This window comes from Acanthopagrus latus, chromosome 22 (assembly GCF_904848185.1).
Source record: "Acanthopagrus latus isolate v.2019 chromosome 22, fAcaLat1.1, whole genome shotgun sequence".
Taxonomy (NCBI): Eukaryota; Metazoa; Chordata; class Actinopteri; order Spariformes; family Sparidae; genus Acanthopagrus; species Acanthopagrus latus.
Window position 1 is genome coordinate 12,594,650 of NC_051060.1, and position 22,465 is coordinate 12,617,114.

The following is a 22,465-nucleotide window of genomic DNA, read 5'->3' on the forward strand; positions in this document are numbered from 1 at the left end:
TGCACACCCACCCACCATCCATCCATCCAGCCATCCATCCATCCACCCCTCTCTCTCCCTCCTCCCTCCCCTCAGAGACAGCACTGTGTATCCCAGTTTAACCCGCGATTGAAAAAATACTGACTACTCTTTTGTTTTACTTCTAATCTCATATGGCTCATAGCGCAGCTGCGGAGAATCTATTCGCATCTTTTACTGGAGCAAAAATAACAACCACTGAAGTCACTTCATTCAAAATCTTACAGCAGAATACAAAAGTATTGTCAGTTAAATGCACTTAAAAGAGCAAAAATAGGCTTCTCATCATATTCAAATCCTTTTCTCAACCCTCATGCAACTGTTGACACGTTTTATGTATTATACATTTTTCTTATGTACTTAGCACTCTTTCATGTTCTCTCTTTGCTTAATGTTTAGATATTTTTAGCAAAAATTGTGACAGATTGCCCCTTTAATCCTTCAGTTTATAAAAAACAAAACAAAACAAAACAAAAAACAAAACTCAAAATTCACCTGCAACCTGATCTGAAAATACAAAACTCAGAGGCTAACAGGTCCACAGGATAATATACTTATTTGTTAAACTTTGTCTTTTTGGTTTATTCTGTATGGATATAAGCATCACTGACAGCTTTTCAGTATCAGCATGTTAGGTATGAAACATCAACTACAGGTCGTATTTCATAAAACAAAAAGCAGTTTGAAAGTAGTCAGAAAACCTTAGAGTTACACTCCATGAGATATTTATTACGATTCCTTTTTCTTTTTTCTGTTTAAGTCTGCGGTAAATGTACATTCAATGAAATGCACATAAAAGACTAAACGTAGGCTGTCGCGGCTCCATTAGAGACTTAATGAGTGATTTTGTTCTTTGTTCCTTGTCGTCAGTGGCTGTGATCGATTGGTCTTTGCATTGCCAGCGACAGCAGTAACAGCACTTGGGAATGCTGATGGGTGGAGGAAGCTCATCTTTAACCGAATAAGCGACCACTGAATGACCGCACAATTTCAACAGTCGATTAAAGCTTTGTTAATGTAATCATTTTGTTGTTTTTGTGAGTGGCATCAAATTCTGCGAAATTTGAGAACTTCCTCTCAAGCCCTACAGTGATCCACCTCGTGCTGTGACCGTAACAACGATCAATTACCTAGTCAATAGGCAATTTTATTGCTAATCAGTGAATCACTGAAGTTAGTTAAAACCTGTCTCACAGATGTGAGGTTTTACATAATTGTCAACTGAACATCCGTCTATCAAAACAAGACATTTTCTGAGACTTCAGGAGAGTTTTAGAAGATCGAGGTAGGCGTTTTAATTTAGTTATTTATTCTCCGACTCTTGACGAACTAACTAACTTGGCTGTTTGCCTTTTGGTCTAAAAATTCATAAAAAAAATTCCCCAAGAGACCATGTGAACTACAGCAGCCTTGTTTTGGTGACCACTGAGCTACTTCAGCAGAGCAGCTGGGGGTAAAAAGCCCCGTTATTCACTCACATTCTCTGCTGTGAGATGTTTTTTTTTTTTTTTTGTGAGTGAAAGGAAACTTCTCCTTTTATGAGTGATGCTCTCAACATGACTCACCACAAAACTTCCACAGGATCCAGCTGTTACTTTGGCTCCAAGAAAAACTCAAACGTCTGCTCTTTGACCTCATCTTTCCCCCTGCAAAGCCAACTCTGAGAGTAAATAAACCTCGCATGAAACTTCCCAACCTTGTTAAAATATCGCGTGTTTACATTCACTGGCAATTTCGCTGAAAGAGCGGTACGTGTGGAGTGAATCTGATGTGTGTTTAAGATGAAACAGAAGCGCGTGATGATGATGATTTGACACGGGGGGGGCAAAATGTCAAGTGAAAGTCTAACTGGGGCCAAATTCGATGACCTTCAGTGTCACTGGTTTCCAGCTGGTGGTTCCCTGATGTGTTGTACGTCAGTGGGGGGGGAACAGAGCCTCTGTTTGGCGAGTTCAAGGCAATCCCAGTCGGATTTTGTTGCTTTTTTTTTATGCCTCCGTTGTTGCTTTTCCTTCGTTATCTGGAGCATTGACGCAGTTCGTGTACAGAAAATGCCTTTATCGCCTGCTTTGGAGGGATAAAAACTCTCCCTCCGATTGTTCATTCTCCAGTGTGTCATTACAGAGATTCACACACACACACACACACACACACACACACACACACACACACACAAAAAAAACATATCTATGACCGCACCTCCACCGGCCTGCCACAGATGATGAAACCTGCGCTGCACCTCACCTTCTCTATCATTAACTGATAGATCCTGGCCAATCTTGAGTTCCGCACTGTGAGCTGGGCCCAAAATAGCTCTGGCTTCAATAACCAGGTCAGTCAAGTCAACCGTGACTGAGCCTGCGTAAATCCTCCCTTCACGAACTGAAGTGCCGCATGCCTCGGCCGGATCAATACGTCAATTAATCCGTGACACTCTGATCAAAAATGTGGCCCCTTTTCAAATAACGCCCTTTGGAAGGTAAAGAGTAAGGACACAGTCAATGGCATCCATGCCCCTTTTCACACATACAGTATCTTTTTTCAGGTTTCAGTTTGGATAATCTTGATGAGAGATGGGCGACTACAATCAATCAAGATAGCATGCAGAAATAAAGATAAAAGTGTGACTGCACAGTAACGAAGTACTATTTGAAGATCAGTGTAGTGGCTCCAACCGCTGCCATCTCGCCTATTACCAACCCACAAGCAGGTAAAGGGGTGGACCGGGGGTGGAGCTGAGGCAACAGAAAGCAGATGGCAGTCACTCAAAACTGTCACGACCTTCACTCTCTGTCCATCCCTCCATTTTCTTCTGATTATCTGGGGCCAGGTCATTCATTATAAAGAAGGAACATGCCACCCAGTGCAATGATGAGGTTAATCTCTTTTGTTTTTTGATAGTCAGGACAACAGTGGAGCTCCACTGCACAAAGAAATAATATGTAATCAGGCTGTAGACACACAGACGATACTGAAGTAAGTTAGTACAGTCATTGTTGGAAGAAGAAACAGTAGAATATCGAGAATATCAACCCTCGTGTGTGTGTATTAGTGTGTTATGAATCCACCGATCTGAAATAAGTCTCATCTGCAGGGCTCCGGCTGCAGGCTGCTCTGCTCTCTGCATATCCACCAATAATCAGTAGGGAAAAAAAAATCACCAATACATTCTCGTGAGCCCGAGGAGTTTCTGCAACCACTGACCCATCAGACAAAATTTTCCGGTGGCAGTGCTGCTCTGACCCCCGGCGATTTTGAGCTGGGGATCGAGCCTGGACCCTCATTACTGCGATTTTGGAGAGGCTGCAAAGTCCACAAAGAAGTCAGAGCTTTGATGTACTTTGAACCTCGTGGGTGTTCAGAGTGAAAACCTCCAAAAAGTCCACCGCTGCATAACTAAAGTTCCCACTCGTCAGTATCCCAGGAGGGAAAAGTAAAGTAGGTTAGATATTGATTTAGTTGTTTAATTTATACTCTGGTGCTTTAGAATGGGTGTCTGAAAACTCCAGCATTCATTTTTAATGACTCCAGGCTGCACACTGTAAATCATGCAACACCTCAAAAAATGGCATTTAGCAATTGACTCCTGCGCGGTGCGTTTTCGTTTTGTGATCTCTAAAGCTGAGGCGGGTACACAGGAGAACCCGGCAGACAAAATACGTGTCACTCTGTAATTGCAGTGCATCTCCAAACTGTGATTTCGCCGTGATTCATCCGCCCTCCCATGTGCAGGCCTTCAGTTTGATGACGTACTCTTCAAAATGTGTCTCCTGCGATATGCAAAGACACTCGGACAAAAAGGCACTCAGGGGGAAAGTTTAGGAAGTTCATGGCCGGTCACCCGGATCCACATGTGACTCCGACTCAGCTGGAAGAAGAAGTAAGACCTCATGGCAAAGTTAGTAACCTTATCATTACTCTTCAAGACCTTTCCCTGCCTGTTTGTGATGGACGCATAAAGCATGTTAAGTCTGCATCAATATGGCCTCATTAACCTGGTTAGTGGCTCTGCTGAACCCACAGAAATGAGCTTTGTCCCCCCATCGAGTACTCTGCCATCTCTAAGTGAACAAATGATTGTATCGTGTGTGTCTTTGCATCTTATGCCTCTCTTGGACGACTGGAAGTAGACAGGGAGTAAGTGAAGACAAAGATGGTGAATGATTGTTTCAACATGTGGAAATTCAATTCACTCGTGAAAATGTCCATTTCACACAAGACATCATTATTTTATTCCTGCAAGTTAAAAGTCAAGTGAAAAAAGTCAACCTCTTGTCGCCAAACGTCCAGTTTACCTGTGACATTATTTTCCTTTTACATGTGAAGATTTTGGTGGAAATTGGTGAGAATGTAAAAATCATTTGTGAATTTGTGATCTAACGTGCCATGTTTTTTAGTTTTGCCATGTTTTTTTTCCATTCACATTATGAAAGTCACTTTTTTGCATCATTATAAATTAAAAACATTTAAGATTTGAAAAAAACTATCAGATGATGTCACACTGGGCTCTGTGGAAAACATGGAGTTTTCATGAACTAAAGAATGTACTGGTTCATTACATTTATCAACGGTCTAACAAATTCTCACCATCAGATTCCCACAAAACAGCTGACACACAGTGAACCCGGAGCTTTCACAGCCCCTGATGGACCTTAGTTGTGGTATTTATTCTGTAAAACATCTGTTTCGTGTCTATCTGTCCTAAAAGATAGATCCTTTCTCTGTTTTTCATTATCTGAACTGAAGGGATAGAGAACATTGTACTGACTGTAAACCCCTTTGAGTCAAATTTGCGATATTGTGTCTATTCAAGACATTCATGAATTGATGGAGAGAATAAACTGTTGCTGAGACCTCTGTAGGTAGAATCTGTTCTGCAGATTAATTCAGCGTCTTCAAACCTGTGACTGAAAATTGATCGGCCCCTTTTGTGACATGTTCAGTCATGAGTGTCCCACTCACAAATTCCCAGTTCACTCTTTTTAATACTTCACCGGTAAAAGAAAAATCTAGCCCGCGTGAAAAAATGATGAACATTGATTTTGAGACCATCCAGGCAAAAATAACTCATTTCTATAACAAACATACCATATGTGCACACACACACACAGAGTTAGCATGCTGGCTACACATGTTAGCCCTCGCGCTCTTGGGGTGCACAAGGCTGACTGAACATCGCTGGGGAGCTTATTACATAATGATAAGAGGACATCATCATTAATGCCAGGGAGACAGGAGCCGTCCCCAAACCCCCCCACCCACCACCACCCCAGCCCCAGTCGCTTCCCCACCAGCAAAGCATCCTGGGAGGGGTGCCCTTCAGCTGCCTACATCTCATTACACGAGGTTCAGCGTGGCCTGCAGCATCCTGCTGACATTCAATTAAAGTCTTTCATTTTCCCATCATTTGCTCTGCCTCCGTGACTCTGCTGCTCCTGCTGTCATTTGATAATTATTCTGAACATTCCGCCAATTAGAGGTGAATCTATTTATTAGCTTCAGCACCCCAGCAAGTGTGATACACCTGCACCGCTCCTCAGGAGGAGAGGATGGCAGACAGCAACGTACTGTGATGTTGATGTTGTGGATTTTTTTTTGTTTTTTTTTTTAGAACTGGGAAATTAGGAGAGCAGTCAGAGGGGCAACCTGAAGGTTCTGGTTCATGGGACTTCATTTCTGACCTTTGGGCATTTTGGTATGGGTTATATTTTGAGTTGGTCCACTGGAGCATGCGACTCAGGTCAGACCTGAAATCATTAAGTATGAAATTGCGTAATTTCAGGATTGATTGCTTTGTCTGACAGGCTTTCTGATAATATCACTTCCCCCATTTCATACTTCAACAAATACACTAAACACCATAAAGCAAATGTTACCTGTTAATCATCATGGCACCTTTTTTGGGAAGGTAATATAGAAGTTATATATGTATGTAATATCTATTAGCTCTATGTGTTGTAAATGTGGATGAACAGAGCTAAGGCCAATTTCAAACTTGTAAACATCACAAAAAATGTTTGTTCCACACTGAAACATTTCTATATGTATCCACCTTATTCCTGGCCCCCATGATATTTAGCGTCATTTATGACTTCAGGAGTGTCCCCTTTTTCATGTTACACGTGAGATATGGAAGAATTAGCATTTCAAACACTTCAACAACTAAAATGATCAGCTAAATCTGAAGAAATAACAGTGTTGACCCTGTGTCATGGACATCTAGTATTGGGTTACAGCGATATCTATGGAAGTTGGCCTACTAACCAGCTAGCCACTAGCCACTTTGTACCGCAAAAGATGACAGCCTGAGAGTAAATAACACCAACCCTCCCCCGGCTGCTCTGAGCTCCCAGTCTGGGCAGAGTCAGCTAATAGGATCACTCGCTATCTGCACACTTAACTGAGCTCAGTAGCTAACAGCAGCTACAGTGAGCAGCAATTAGTGGCTATGTTTGGAGTTATTTGGAGTATGGATTTGTTAGGTGGACGTTACAGGACGTTATTTATATTCATCCTAGCAATTAGGCTCAATTGGTACAGCTGTAGCTGATACAGTTACATACTATGGTGTATGCAAAAAAAAACATCTTGAGGTCTAAACCAGTGGTTTCTTATGATACTTTTCATTATAATTTAATCTGAAGATTTTTTTGTCTCAGAGTTGTGAGAAACGCCAACAGCCTCAGGTGATGCCTTCGAAACACATACAGTATGTAGTTCATAATCACTGAAGACAAATAAAAGCAAAACATTTTCAATGCTCAATTTTGCTTTAAAAATCACAATCAAGGATATGTCCACTTCTGTTGAAACACTGACCCGTCAGCCCACAGTCTGTCTTTCTCTCTGTCCTTCCTAACCAGTAATCCCTGCTGCCTGCATCACCACCATCCACTCTGATTAACACAGTCACATGTCTGATGTGATATTACATAACACTTGTCCCTTCCTATGAATATTTCAGCAGTGATTGCGAACCCTCTCACCAGCTTTTGTCGCCATAGATCGACAATAAACATTGACAGCATGACCCTCATTAAACCTGAAGTGTGAAAGGTCATGTATCGGCTCTGAGTTATTGATGCACAGTGACTCAATATGGATAATTGGCACGCAAAATACCAGGGATATATTTATAAATCAAATGAGGAGCTCTTCAGTACGAAAGCTAAAGACGGCCGATCATTCTTTATGTTATGCTTTCATCACAAGACAATTAAACTCATTTTCTCATGATAAGTGGTACATTTCTCATTACCTCATAAAATAAAAGGCTGATTTCGCAAGAGAACGGCATAACTTATCACAGGAAACCATACACACACTATGTTTCTGGGTGGGTTGGGGAGTTTTAAAGCAAACCATATGAACTTTTTATGATCTTCAGCCATTCGCTTTAAGAACATTTTAATAGTGATTAGATTTACATATGAAACACATCATTTTACAGCCATCTTCTTATGTTGTTGTGCAGTTACAGTTAAGAACAATTAAGGATGCTGCGCTTGTTTTTTTTTCTTTCTTGTAGCCTACAATTGCTCTGTCTAATGACATGAACAGAGTAAATGCAAGAGTGAGTGCGATATACTCTTTTCACAACCTAATGAGGTACTCTGAGGTCACAGTGTTTGATCAGCTGGCTCCCCTCTAATATTGATGAATGGTAATGATTGAGAGACTAAACTTGGGGTTATGGCTGCAGTGTCGCGTCCCGCTGAGTGACACATCTCGCATGCCGTAATGAGACACTTAGCAGCTCCTTAGATTTCCAGCTGAGCTTCCCGTTGACTGGACATGAGACTGTCCGTCCGTCCCTCTGGCTGGCTGCTGGTTCTCTCTGCTCATTTATATTTCATGCCAACAAAAATGTTCACTCTCGTTTAGATGTTTCTCAGACAGAGGTTGTTAACTCAGTTTATTCAAATATTAGAGTTGAAAATTGAGATTAATTAAGGTGATCATTTTCAGCAATTAAGTTATAAGTCTCTTATATTATGATATATTTAGGAAATACATACTCACTGTGTGTTTTTGTTGAATTTTCACTTTTGTTAATGACTGACTTGTCATGCTGATCTTTAAGAGGTGCTGGAGGCTGACCGCCACACTCAGCTTTGGATTCATTTTGTCAGTGTTTCCAGTGTTTTGCTGGATTTCAGAAAACCCTTTGCAGTCAGCTGACTCAGTAACCATTTCCACATTTTCCTGAGAGACATTTAAAAGTTCACTCTCAGTGGTTCCTTCTCATGCACAATGACATGCAAACTTCTTTTGAGGTTTTATGATTCCTACATTTTTCATTGGCAGAGAAAACTGTGGGGTGGTTAGCATTTGCAAGACAGAAGATATATGCTACACTGTGGCCATACCAACCACACATTTCATCAATAAAACACAAGTGAGAAGATGGACAAGGGATGTTTGGTAAGTGCAATGCATAAACACTTCAGGTGTCATCAGAATAATGTTCTAAATCTGTATTAACCTGTGTGTTTGATGCTCGCTTTGTGTTTAGAGGGATTCTTTGATCTGAGCTAACCTCTCTTCCCACGGGCTGGCTGTCAGTCTTCTTACACATTCTTTACCTTTTATTATTCCACATGCACCGAGGGACTGTGTGAGTGAGTCACTCTATCGATTGTACCGCTGTCCTTTTCCCCCTCATGGCAAAAAAAAGTTGAACATGTCACAAGCTCAAAACTACATCTGATATTGAATCGGAAAAAATGTTCTTTCAACAAAAATGTTTCTCTAAGAATAATAACGACACATTTTGTTCCTGCCTCACAATCCCCATGTGACCTTAAAGCCCCTGTTGCTTCCTGATGGCTGATGGGATGGAGAAGCTTGCTGCAACCCAGGTTCAGGTTCAGAAGACAGAGGACTGAAGAAGCTGTACTGAGAAAAAGAAAACAGAGTCCGACTGCAAGACAAAATGAAAAATAAAAAAAAGGTTACATGTTCCTGATCAGGGTCGGCAGGCCGCATGATAGAATTTAATCCCCGACCTGCAAATGTTTATAGGTGGAGACACTCACTGTAACTCCTGCACAGATACATTTAGAGAGATGTTGGCACACCACTGTCTGTGTGTACTGTCACGGCGCACTGTCAGGACTTTGTGTCCTGATGCTCTCTTTGCACTAGAGTACATTTCTCAAAATATATCTAGCGCAGAGACAGAAAGCTCTAGTGACATTCACCTGTCACGATTTTCTTTCCAGTCCAAAGCAAGTGTACTGAAGGCTTTTAACCTTTTTTTGTGCTTATATGAAGTAGTGTGTCCGAATCTAACGCCTTCTTATCTACCTGTGTCTGAAGACAGCTCACTCTTCTCCTGTGGTTGTCAGCCAAGCCAATAGCATGGCTGTTTGGATGACAATGTCAATCTGCCAGTCTACACTTTTGTTCCAGACGGAAATATAAGATCTCAACAACAAAACTAATGATGCAAACCTAATGAAGTGGTGATCAGCCTCAGCTCTACTTTGTACTTAGTGATAACTTCTCCTGTTTCTAAAGCTAGTTGTCTTTGTGGCAGCAGCACTAACTATTAATACATGAGGTTAGCTATGGGTGGGTTTTGAAAACTAGTCTTTTTTGCTGTTATATGTAATATGTAAGATTTGACAAAGTTACTCTCAAAACAAACAAGTGGTACTATTTAATCGGAGACATTGCTAAGTGTAGCTGCTGTTAGCTAGTAGTTGTAGTAGTTTGGTTCCATCATAGTGGTCCGGACGTAGCTGGGTGCACCAGAGGAGTGTTGGTGTTTACACTGGTAACACAGGAGCTTATGACCAGGACAGGCCAGGGCTAGCTGGTTAGCATGCTAACTTCAGTAGATATCTCTACAACACAACTCAAAGACATTATGACGTATAACTGTTATGTCGACTCATTCTGTTTATTATTTAAGTTCATTTTTGAATGTTATCAACGTAAGTTCTTACATAATGCACCTCTGAGTAAGTTATTTGAGCAGCTCAACATACCTGTGTGATTAAGGGCAGGCTCACAGAGCAGCTAGCGTGGCGGTACACTTTTTGTCTTCATATAAAATATGTCAGTAAAACAGATTCAAAGAGCTATTTCTCACAGTTATAAAAGACCAACTTTGACAGCGTCCAGAGGCGTTTTTTCTAACTGTCGAATGCAACCTCAGCATATCTCAGCTTCATTAGCAAGAATAATATATCATCATGAAGCTGTAAACTGCATCCAACAGAATTCACTCCCCCATTATGTTCTTGAACAGACCAATGTAGGAGTGAACAAGCTTTTTTTTTTTTTTTTTTTTTTTTTTTAGGGTGGGGTAATTCCTCCCAATATACAGTCCAGTAACTGTATGGAATAAATTTACAAAAATATTCAGGTTAGATTTACAAATACAACAAACCTTTTTCTTATGTGTCACACTCGTGAATGTCTTACTGTTTTGCTGCCAAATGCTGTCATCCCAAGAGCTCAATAAGAGTCAGAAACAAAAAAGTAAAGCCAACATATATTCACAGAGTCGGTTGGCAGGCAGCATTATTTTATTTTCCTGTGGGTGAGTGTTTATCAGAAGTTTTGAAAGGTGCTCATTATTTCAGGACGACAACAAAGGCAGGCAGCAGAGTGAAGACATTTAGCTCTACTGTAAATCTCCACTGACAGGTAGTCAGTGACAGATATGTCTGAGGGAGACGGGGGCTTTCAATATAATGTGCTGAGGACTGTGTTATGTCGAATTAATAATTCATGGCAGATTTACAAGCGCCTACAGAAAATCTCATGGGGAGGATGTGCCCATGACTGTCAGTTGATGAATTCTTTAAGCACATGTACTGCTGCCCTTCCTCAATGTGTTATTCATAAGTCACAGCTCAGTCTGGGTTCAAGACTCTGCGCTTCACTCCAAGTGTTGCCAGGGGGGAAGGGGGGGTTGAATTGTTCCAACGGTGGCACGAAATTGATTTCAGAGCACCAGACTCAAGACGGCACAGACAGTTGGGCTGATAAATATGTAACACTTGTAGCTCTCACTTGTTGCTGATGAAAGAACGGTTCGACTTTGAGTTTAGGATCTGATGAATATTGGACCTGTTGCAGACTATACAGTAAATAAACTAGAATTGCACTCAGTAAAGCACACACCTCACCCACAGATACCAGTCGCATAAATACGCCAGATTTTTTTCCTCAATATCCATGCATTATACCCTGAAAAATGTATGAAAATTGGGCTATGGCTGCACGAAAATGAAAAAACTTCCTATCTCACAAAATGTTATAGAAAGTGATAAAGAATTCCTGGATCCCTCTATTTATCAGAAGTGTGTTTATCTACATTTTAATTGCAACAAAAAAAAAACAAAACCCAAAAACCTTATCATATCAGCAGATATCAGGCAATATATACAACTATACTGATACATCTGTGATATGTATGCAATACTGGCTGATATTAATGGCCAACATACATCAGTCAGTCACAATAAACTGTGTGTAAAATTATGCTTAACACTGCAATCACTGAAAATGTGTATTAGAATGTTTTCCTGGATGTAAGTATGCTGCCTCTAAATAGATATGTCAAGTGTTGGACCAGGCAAGAAGAATATACTGTATATGTGACTCTATCATGTAATCTGATAAAATAGATAATGTTTCATCATGACTTTGAAGCTCCTTTGGGGAAACTGTGTAGGGGCAGCCAGAATATTAGCTTCAGAAAACATATTTTCCCTCTACAATGTATACACTATTCTTTTTCGACTTGTTGTGTTGATTCTTTGATTCTTAATAAAATGCATATACTGAGTTCAAATTTCCAATCCTAAGAAGACCAGAATGGAATATCTTTCCATAGGACTGAAAATGCTTTGAAGCTCAACATCCCTCCGGCGCATTTCCAATGATTTAACCGGACCGGGGATTAGGGGAGACTTATGAAAAGTGTTTCTTCGCTGTAAGAAGCCGAGGAGGGACATGTGCCGAGGACAGTAAGTGCTACATGTGCAGGTCAACATTAAAGGTCAAATTGTGAAGTCCAGCTGGGTTGGGGACAGCTGTAGGGCGACAATCTGCTGAGAGACATGCAGTTCACTGAGCAGGGCACACACACAAACACAGCGTCACACAGTCACTGGAACCACAAGCAACATACACAAACATGTACAAACACCCTTGTAGATCAAAAAGATAACATGAAACTTTCATATTCAGGCACTCACACACGGTATTTACAGAGATGCATACATACACACACACGCACTTACAGGGAGACAAAGACTAACAGCAGCGAGAACAGTTAACTCAGGGCTGTTTATGAGTGCACAACCAGGCAGAGGTCAGAGGTCAGGGGGTTCCAGCCACATGTGATCTCCATTATCACACCACAGGAAACGACTGGATGTGAAGGAAACCTGGACCTCACAGAGCTGAAATATGTCTGTGATAAAGCTGTCAGAGATCAGGAGCAGCATTATGTTATATTAATAGCCCTTCTTTTGGATTCAGTAAAGTATCCCAACCAAGAGGAAGGCAGTTAAGTCACTATAACAGCGCTGCAACATCACCATCTTGTGGATGCTTTAATACAGCATGTACAGATTTTAGATACCCATTAAATTCCCTTAAACAGTTAGTTGTTTCCAAATTGATGGCTCATGCATGCAAACATCTGTCGCCAAGAAAGCAACAACAGACAACAGAACTATTTAATTTTTATTTGGTCACAGATCAGTGATATATTAAGGCGTTAAATCACAAACACAACCTACAGACAGGGCATAAGGGTTAATACTGTGCATTAATGTACTGTCGGATTATCAGGAAAAACGTCTTACTGGTTGTGAAAATTCATGTGAATGCCCTCTCAAGTCGGAACAACATCTTGGAGAGCTGAGGACAACTTGCCGAGTTGATGTCATGTGACACCGAAACATGGTGGATGAAAGTAAACCGTGGGTTGATGCACTGTGAACATCACCAAGGCCAATAATTTAAAAGTTGACTCAGTGCTGTTGTTACTGGGGGTAACACAGCTGGAAGGGACCCACAGAAATTCCACTGTGATTGCTTTATTTAATAAAAGGGGTCAAGCTAGAGCAACAAATAGTCCAGAAACAAAGCTGCTCACATGGCTTCAGAATTCAGTTTAATCTAAATAAACATTTGCAGAACTACTCAGAAAGAAGGTAGGCTATATTTGAAAATGGATGAACTCAAACTTAACCTTTCTTGTATGAGATGAGATTTATGTACATGGAGCTCAACTGCAAAGCTTCACTCAGAAATGAGTGTGCGTTATAATGCCACATCACTTTCAAGAAACTGAAGCAAACTTCTTAAATATTTATGACTCGTTGTCCTTAAGAGCCCCCCTCAAGAGATCAAGTTTTCTGACCGCTAGTTTATGTAGTTTTAGCAACCTCAGAAAAGACCGCATGATAACAATACACTGCAGTATATGCCTCCACGAGAAACCACCATCAAAAAGCCACTCATAGCCACAAATAATGCTCAGAACAGCACCAAACTTCAGCAACAGTACAAACAGGGTCCCAGCACACAGTTTGAGGCATCAAACATCTGCTAGCTTTGCCGGATTTCTATTGTAAAGTGAACACAGCTCACCACTCTCCTGCAGCAGCTTGCTCGCTGTGGGGAGGCCCTGATGAGTCGATTACCGAATGCAGTTAGAAATGCTCAGTTCCATTCTTTTCCCTGTCAGCTCTCGATAATAACTGTTATAAACTGGTGGGCAAGACACATATGAACTTTGATTGCATTTCCATGAAGTAATAAGAACACATTTTCATCCTTGAGCTGCGGAACTCTACTTTACTCGGTAATCGTCTCGTCAGGGCTTTCCCACAGCAAGCAAGCTGCTGCAGGAGAGTGGTGAGCTGTGTGTGAGGTTGCTAAAACTACATAAACTAGCCCTCTGAAAACTTGATCTCTGGGGGGATATATTCCAGCGTTTAAATGTATCCCCTTTAAGTTCCTCTCCCTGGGGTTATATTTCAACTAACTGAAGAAAACTGAGAAGACATCATATAGCTAAGTCATTTTTTTCCCGCAAACATTCACTGTTTCACTTTTCAAATGTGATAACTTAATTAGCTTCAGGCTAGGCTATTTTCAAATTCTTATTTGTTGCTAATGTTAGCCATGACTACTAGCTTGCTCAATATCCAAAAAACAAACAGGTTCATATGTGGGTTTGGCTGGACAAAACAGGTGATACTTAAGTTGTTTATGTATTTTTACTGTTTTTGTGGCAGTTTCTATTAGAATTGATGGACAGTTTGCTAATTAACGTCAGCCCTAAACTGAGCTTGCTTACAGTAATTGGTCATAGTTAGCCTATTGGCTTCCTTATGCCAACACAAGAGATCAAGAATACTGAACAACTTTAATATTTCAAGCAAAAAAAAATAATATGTTGTTGATTTAGTAATGTTATACACTTAAAGGAATACGCCACCCCTAGGTGAAATTGAGTCCCTCCACGCAGTCAAATAACTCAAGATTTGTTTTGTAATTATTTCTCGTGACCTATACATTCATATCGAGTACACATATAAATGCAAATTAACACGAAGGGATTTACTAGACCAATTTATATCTGGAACTATTTGCGGCCGCAGCACAGGCAAAGCACCGCTACCACGCGCAAAGACACCACTCGGCATCTGAAAAGCCTCAACTTCCGTCAACACACCAGCGTGGCTACTACGTTCTCTGCCTCTAGGCTGACACTGACAGGTGTGCTTTCTCGAGTCCGATGAATATGGAAGATTACACGACAGACGAAGATGACTTTGACTACCAAAATCCGAGACCCTACCTGTTCGAACCTGAGTTCACTGAAGAGGAGTTGCGTGCTTTGGATCGGGGAAGAGAGGACGTTGCGACGAGTCAAGGCGAGTCGGACGAGAGAACGAGAGCAAACACGAACTGGTGGTGTGACTGTGGAGTGTGCCAACCCATGCCGACTGAAATGGAGTGTTTGTGCTGTGCAGAGTGGGATAAAATACTGCCGTCGATGGTGAGCAACGCTCCCGAAGAGGAGCGTGACCGCACTTGTGTCACTGCTACCGACGACTTCTCAGCAATGATCCATCCTGCAGTCCTCAGTTTTTTTTTTCGCCGCGATAAAGTGAACTGGAAAAGAAACAACACACCGAGTGGACCCAATAGACAACTGTCCAGAGAGTAAGTACAAAAAAATGCATTATTATTTTTTATGTGAAGCTCTACATACATTAGACTGAACATTATGTTCGTGTACGTCCTCTGCTTGTTATCGCAGCCCTTCACACAGCAAATAACCATTTTAACACTAACGCTGGAAGTTGTGGTGCTGCGTGCTGTCAGTGTATTGACGGAAGTTGAGGGTTTTCGGGTGCTGGTCTCAGGTTTCAGGTCTTTGCGCGTGGTAGCGGTGCTTTGCCTGTGCTGCGGCAGCAAATAGTTCCAGATATAAATTGGTCTAGTAAATCCCTTCGTGTTAATTTGCATTTATATGTGTACTCGATATGAATGTATAGGTCACGAGAAATAATTACAAAACAAATCTTGAGTTATTTGATTCACTTTTGCAACGACATGCTAGCTGGACACGCCGGATTACAGCGACTATGCTAAACTAAAGCTAACCGCGGCGTTTCTAGATTAGGACAATGGCTGGGTCGGCTAAAAAACGCTTTCGCTCACTCATCCAACTCTAGGGACTGCGTGGAGTGACTCAATTTCACCTAGGGGTGGCGTATTCCTTTAAAATCAAAACCTTTTCTTTCTGAATCGGACTCAACTTCTGGTCCAGCGCACCGCTGCAGTCTGAACACAAGGCGGCAGCACTCAGCCAACGTACAGGAAGCCTTTATTGAAGTTTCTCAGCTTGTTTGAGAAATTAGACTTGATTAAGGCATGTGTAAACATAGACCTCCGGTGCGAGTTTGCCGGTTTGTTTTAATTTAAGCCCCAACTCCTCTCTGAAGTGGCCAAGTGTGATATTTACTCGACTTCGTTGGAAAATAGCAGACTGTTGAGGTCGGCTCTGCTTTCTTTAATCAGCAGCGTCTCTCAGATCAATCACATGCTGCTGCTGCTGCTGCTGCTGCTGCTGCTGCTGCCTCGTAAAGTTGGAGACGCCTAGGAACGAGGCGGTGCATATCACGGTATATACGCCTCACCCTCCTCGGCCTGACACTCCCTCCCTCCTGGAAAGCGCTGGTAGGAGTTTGTATTTTGCAGAGCGGCAGCATGGACTCGGCCAAAGGAGAGCAGCACTCCGCTGAGCAAGCTGCGTCTTTATTCGGGGCATCAGAGATGGAGAGCCAAGGAAGACAAGCTGACCGGGGGAAGAAGAGGAATAACTGTAAAATCATTACTGGGGTACGTTTTAATACATACACCTCTGCCAGACCAGGCAGCTCTTCTCTACACGAACGAGGTGCTTTACTTTCACTCTTTTGTTGAAAATGTTTTTTAAAAAGTGCAAATTGACACAAATTGGAGGATCCTGAGCCATTATCAAAAACAGGTCTGACATTCCTGTAAAAGTCTACATTTATAGTGAATCTGACCTTATTTGTTACCTAAATGTCATTTTTATCTTCTGTAGCTTTATAAGGCTTTGAACTGTAACTGCTGCACTTTTATATGTCTGTGAACTAGAAATGTGTCCATAAAGTCCCTCAGATGCTGAGTTTACAGCTGAAACAGTTGGTTAGTTAGTCCATAGACGACTTTTCGAGCAAAATGAGTGAGATGGCTCCTCAAACCAGAAGAGTTTCTGCACTGTTACCTCTCAGCGTGATTAATACCCAGCTGTCAAACAGCCCAGACAGCCAGTGTGCTGCCAGTGAAAGTGGAAACAAAAAGTTTTCACTCCAGTGCAAGAAGCCATAAGTGTTTCTACATGTGGGGATGGACTGCAGTTGCTGGTATGAAGCAGGACTGGACTTTTGAGCCCACGGTGTTGATTGTGATCCAAAAGAGTAAGAGAGTTAGAGAGAGGGGTTCTTACAGCTACTTGTTTTGCGGTAGATCCTATTTCAGTCTTGATGTTTGAGGCGATGCAAGGGAAAGACACAAGCACTGGACACAGTTTAGTAACAGCAGTGAAAACAATGGAACAGGGCGATCAAATCATCCCATAGGACAAGGTGTAACCCTCAGATAGCTTCCATTGTGTGACCAACAATCCAAAACCCCAAATATTCACTTTACTTGAATGTAAGGGCAAGATAGACAAATGTTCACATTTTAGAACCCTGAACCATCAAACATTTGGCATTTTTCTTGAAAAATAACTTAAACTGTGAGTTATATGGATTATAGGGATTATAATGATAGTTGCAGACACATTTCCTTTTGCTTGACTAAACATCGAAACATTGCAGCACTTGCCTTGTTTTGCCACCACTGCACAAGGTCAAAGAATCAGTTCCCATTGTGACCTAAACATACTCGGTACTTTAAGGTTATTTAGAGAAGCATCTTGCATACAGCTTGTGTTATAATAGAGGCAATCCTGTTTACACAACAAATAACGCTGCTTTTGGGTTTCAGTCAGCTGAAAGGGCTGTTCATGAACAAGCAACAAGCCCTTTCACTTACTTCCTCTCTCTTTATCACAACCAGGATGAGTCTCTACTTGAAAACCTGCATGCCAGTTTTTTTTATTCCTCAGAATGTTGTATTTGTCACAAGAGAGAGAGACCAAGAAGCAACAGCAGCGTTTACTGTTCGTAACTCCTTTAGGCATAGAGACAAACCACACATACACCACAAACTAAATCTGCGATACATTTGGGGCTTTACTTTTCTAGCAAAACCATAATTGGAAGAATTGCAAAGAAAAATGCTTTAATGTGTATTAAGTACTGGTTTCATGCAGCTGTGGTGAGGATTATGTTGGATTTTTACAGTAAAAGATTAAAATAGATTTATATATGTAGCCAAATATCACATTTTAAGAGAAGTACTGTATGCACCCACTTGTTTACCTCAGGTATAAACTGTGCAGATAGGAAATCATGTGTAAGTAAACACACCTTTCAGACTATTTACTAGCACACTCCAGCTAAAGCCACAAGGAGCAGTGATTTTGGTTGCAGTCTGCCACATGTGTATTTAATCAGTGCCAAGCAAAGCCTAGACAACAATACTCTCCGTCCTATCGTCCATCAGCCACCATACATCTGTTTGTGATTGTGTTATTTACTGTACTTGATACACTGCAGTCTAATTCAAGGTCTTGCAAAAGGATGATTGCAGCATCCTTTTTCAGACGAAAAGCAGGGCTATTTTTTGCTCTAACATGTGGGTGATTGAGTAGTTTTTCAGTCAGACATTGACTTGAGGAAGACATTGTTCATGTCAGACGTTGTTGTACAGTTTAATTTCAACTCCCAGTATTCTGATCACATCTTTATTGTGCTAACAATATAGAGTAAGCTTAATGTCATAGTGTGTTTTGGAATCAGACGTGAAGGTTTCCACCAGACAGACAGTTTACTTTTACAACCCACAAAGACCACGTCTTTCCCAACGAGAGCCAAGCCAGGTCTCTCACTTTCTCTCTCTCTCCACTCACCTATAGCTGGAGAGAATAAGTGCACACATACCCAGACACCACGCGCACACAGCAGCATATTTTCATACCAGTCTAGGAATTCTTGTGTATGTGAATAGCACTCAGTGGATTACTTGTGGGTGAGGATTCCCACGAACCTGCTGTTGAGGCTAACTGCACACAACTGCAGCTTTTAAAGTGATTTAAATTGAAGGACTGCAGCATGAAACTATAAGTCAGAGGGTTGTAAGATATCCGCCATAACTTGTTTTGGATTTAGGCGCATAATTTAAAGTTTTGGAAACGGAATAGAGAAAAGATCGCCTGAATTGAAAAAAGAGGATTTAAATTCAGCCACTTCTGGCTTGTTGAGGTACATTGGGATAACACTGAGGAAGTGGCGTACTTGCAGCAGACGTAGGTCAAGGTCCTGAAAAATTGCATTTTTTTTTTTTTTTTTTTTTTGCTGAGTAAGTTAATATATTTCTAGGAACTCGTGCTTAAACCATTGCTCTCAGTGGTTGATGACCACATCATGTGATGTGTTAGCATATATGATTCCACTTCCAGAGCAAGTGTTGCCAACGCAAATCCTGAGAGATCACTAGATGGTTAAAGGGATTAAAGAAACAAAAATAAAAAACACTCCCTTTACACAAATGATGGTACAGCATCGACATGTTGTAAACTGTGTCAACTGACATCTCTTCGTTTTCAGCTTCACACTAATTTAACAACCATGATAACCTCTGCAGGCCTGATGTGGGTGTTGCAGGGACTTCAAAATAAGAAGCAGCAATATGACAACTGTACACTCCCTTTTCTAAATATACGTATTCAGACTACTTTGAAACGCCCCTCTAATTACAAACAGATAGGGAGATATGATCTGAGTAGCATATCAAGGAGCAGCTAGGCCTTCGTCCACCTTTAACTTTTAAATTACAGAGGGCCAAGACCAACATTTGGACAGTTGGAGATGGTGTATGGAGGAAGGTGGAAATGATTAGATTACACCGGGTGGGCAGGGTTAAGGAAATAAATAACAGCCCACTCAGCACTGCAAGACCTTTTTCCCATATTAAACGTCTTTCTAATGGCCAGCAGGTGGTGACTCCACTGGTTTCAAAAAGAAGACTCACTTGATTTATTACCGCAGTAAATGGTTTCCGCGTGAGTTTCAAGTCTTCTTGAACACATCATGATGGTCATTCAGTAAATGTAGTCTCATTTAGAGTTGTTGGATGTTAAAGCTTAACGGTGTGGCTACCTTGTGATTGACAAGTCCTCAAGTCCTCAGTCATATCCGTTTAGGAAATCTTCCCTAGATCCTCCCTTTCAGCCAAATATGGTCACTTCTGGCTCCAAAAAAACGAGGGCCATAATGTCAGCCTTAAGGCTTCAAAACTGTTGACCACAAACCAATGGGTGATGTCACAGTGGGATTAGACTCAGAAGATGAAAAATCTCACAATAAAAAGACAAAATAATGAAAGAATGATGGAATTAATCAAAGAAGCGACGAAAAGAGAAAGTCTGCAGCTCTGTGATCATGCTAACATGCTCAAAATGGCAACGCTAACACACAGAGGTTTAGCAAATAATATTCTACTGTGTTTACCATCTTAGTTTATCATGTTAAGATAATTTGCTAATTACCAGCTGATGATTACGGGAATGGGAATTTTGAGGTGTACACTATGTACAGAAATTTACTAGATGAGTTAGACTTTTAACAATTCATCACCTGAGGACCGTGAATATCTGTACAAATAGTTGAGCCAAAAGCAATGTGTAAATTTGAAATATTTCTCTCTGTAAGGGAAATATTGACCTGCTAGTGGTGCTAGAGGGATCACCAAAGTTGGAAGGATTCGCTCTTTTAACGATCATGAATGTCTGCAGAAATTCCTGGCGATCCATCCAGTAGCTGTTAAGATATTTCAGTCTGGACCAAAGTGGACAACAGACAATGCCAGCACTAAAACCAAAGTTTTCTAGCTTGGATTAAATGAATTTTTGCTGTCATGTAGTCACTAAACAGAAAACCTTCTGTTGTGATTGAAGAGGCATTTATGAAATGCAGAATACCCTGGTTTATGGCTTCTCTCTAGGGGCCAGAAGTCTGTCACAGTGTGTTTGTGTTATGGTTATAAGGCATGCAGCTGACACTTGACTGTGTCTAGAGAGCAAGTAGGAGAAGCTTTGGCCAGACCATTTTTACCACAATATAATTCAAAATAGAATGTTGAAATTTGATTTTACTTGCATAGAGTTTCTGACAGCTATCAGGCAAAATGATGGCTGGTCATGTGAAGAGCACTGAACATTGTTGATCATTATTCAACTTGGAGTGCTTGACGTAGTTGTAGCGGTAAATCTAAACGTCTTCTGAAATGTTTGTTAACAGCATGTGATTCATGAATTGTTAACTTGAGTATCCTCAACAAACATCCTGACAGTTGTTGTCTGTTTTATTTTAGGTTCTGCTGCTGTGTTTACTGGTGCTCATCCTGGCTGTGGCGTTGTCTCTGAGAAAGAGCAAAAATGAGAACGGTAGGCAATGATGATTTTCACAAAGATTTCATGATTTCACTGTCTGATTGATTTAGCTATAACATGTTTTCTATATCGTGTTTCCACACCTTGAACACACCACAGTCACCAGCTATACAAGTGTTGTACGGAGTGTAGTTACAGTATTGTTAGGCAATCTTAAAGTAACCTGTTTTTGACCATTTGTATCACAAAAGAGCAACATTTTAATGAGTGGGTTCCCATGTTGTTGTTGTCTCATGCACGCACAGTGTTTGGTGATCTGATGGATTTAGATTGTAATCAATGCTGAAGGTGTCAAATATCGTCTTTTTGGGGGAATTGTAAAAATCCGGTATTCGATGTGCCCACTTGTTTCCAAACTTCACATAAGCACATTCTCTATCAGAGCTACACAATGTGGTTGATGAGAAGCCTGTGCACCAATCTTTGGTTAGACAACATTAGACAATATGAATAGTGAACAGTGAGTGTGACTATAACTGAAAATTATTGCAGATGACAGGAATTTGCCAAGAAAAGCTGCAGTGCCCAAATGTGGAGAATGTGAATCAGTCACATGATGCACACCAGCAACAAAATACTTTTTACCATAAGCTTTAACTGTGAAAGAAGTGGCTGAAAAATGGTGTATACTTTATTATTTGAGTGTCACAGCCCTTTAAAAATGGAAATAAATGACATTCTGATAATATGTGGAACATCTAGAGGAGCTGCACCATTAAATTGTTTTATTCCCATGCATGTTAACAAAGGGCTAAAATGGATGTTTGCCACTCTTTCAGCTGCAGTCTCTAGGGTACACACTCTGTGGGCTGCACAATGCAGAAGTTCCAGGTGATTTACATTCAGGAAGTAAACTTTTTTGGCTTAATTCTCCACTAAGAAACTTTCATATGAGAGGGGCTCAGCCTACAACACAATATCCAGATTTCCCTTGATAAATACATGATATCAACAATGAATGTTTACATTTTTAAACACATGGTTTAGCAGATATTTTCATGAGAAACACTACAAGAAAATGTTGTTTCTTCAGAAACCAGGCCTGCTACGTGTCATCTTTTTTTAAATCTAAAGGACAAGAGTTTTACAGACAATATTTTACAGTGAGTATATTACAGAGGGGATCAGTATTAGAATAGAATTGAAGTCCCCTTGTCGTATGATCAAAAAACACGGGAATGAATGGGCTGAAAGCACTTTCCATTGGGCCTATCTTATATACTTTGAGACAAAAACATTTGCCACATGCCACACTAATCGGAAATATATTAACAAAAACAATGTACAAATTTTGTATATGTTGAAAATCTG

At 40.9% G+C, this 22,465-nt stretch overlaps 1 protein-coding gene across 1 annotated transcript in view; it reads left to right on the top strand.

The window, feature by feature from the left end:
* The first annotated feature begins 16,244 nt into the window (after window positions 1-16,244).
* Window positions 16,245-22,465, top strand: part of enpp1 (ectonucleotide pyrophosphatase/phosphodiesterase 1) — a 31,510-nt gene continuing 25,289 nt past the window's right edge. The window contains exons 1-2 of the mRNA XM_037086248.1: window positions 16,245-16,407; window positions 21,076-21,148. Coding sequence (XP_036942143.1) covers window positions 16,276-16,407; window positions 21,076-21,148 — 205 coding nt within the window. The 5' untranslated portion in view covers window positions 16,245-16,275. The remainder of the gene's footprint in view (window positions 16,408-21,075; window positions 21,149-22,465) is intronic.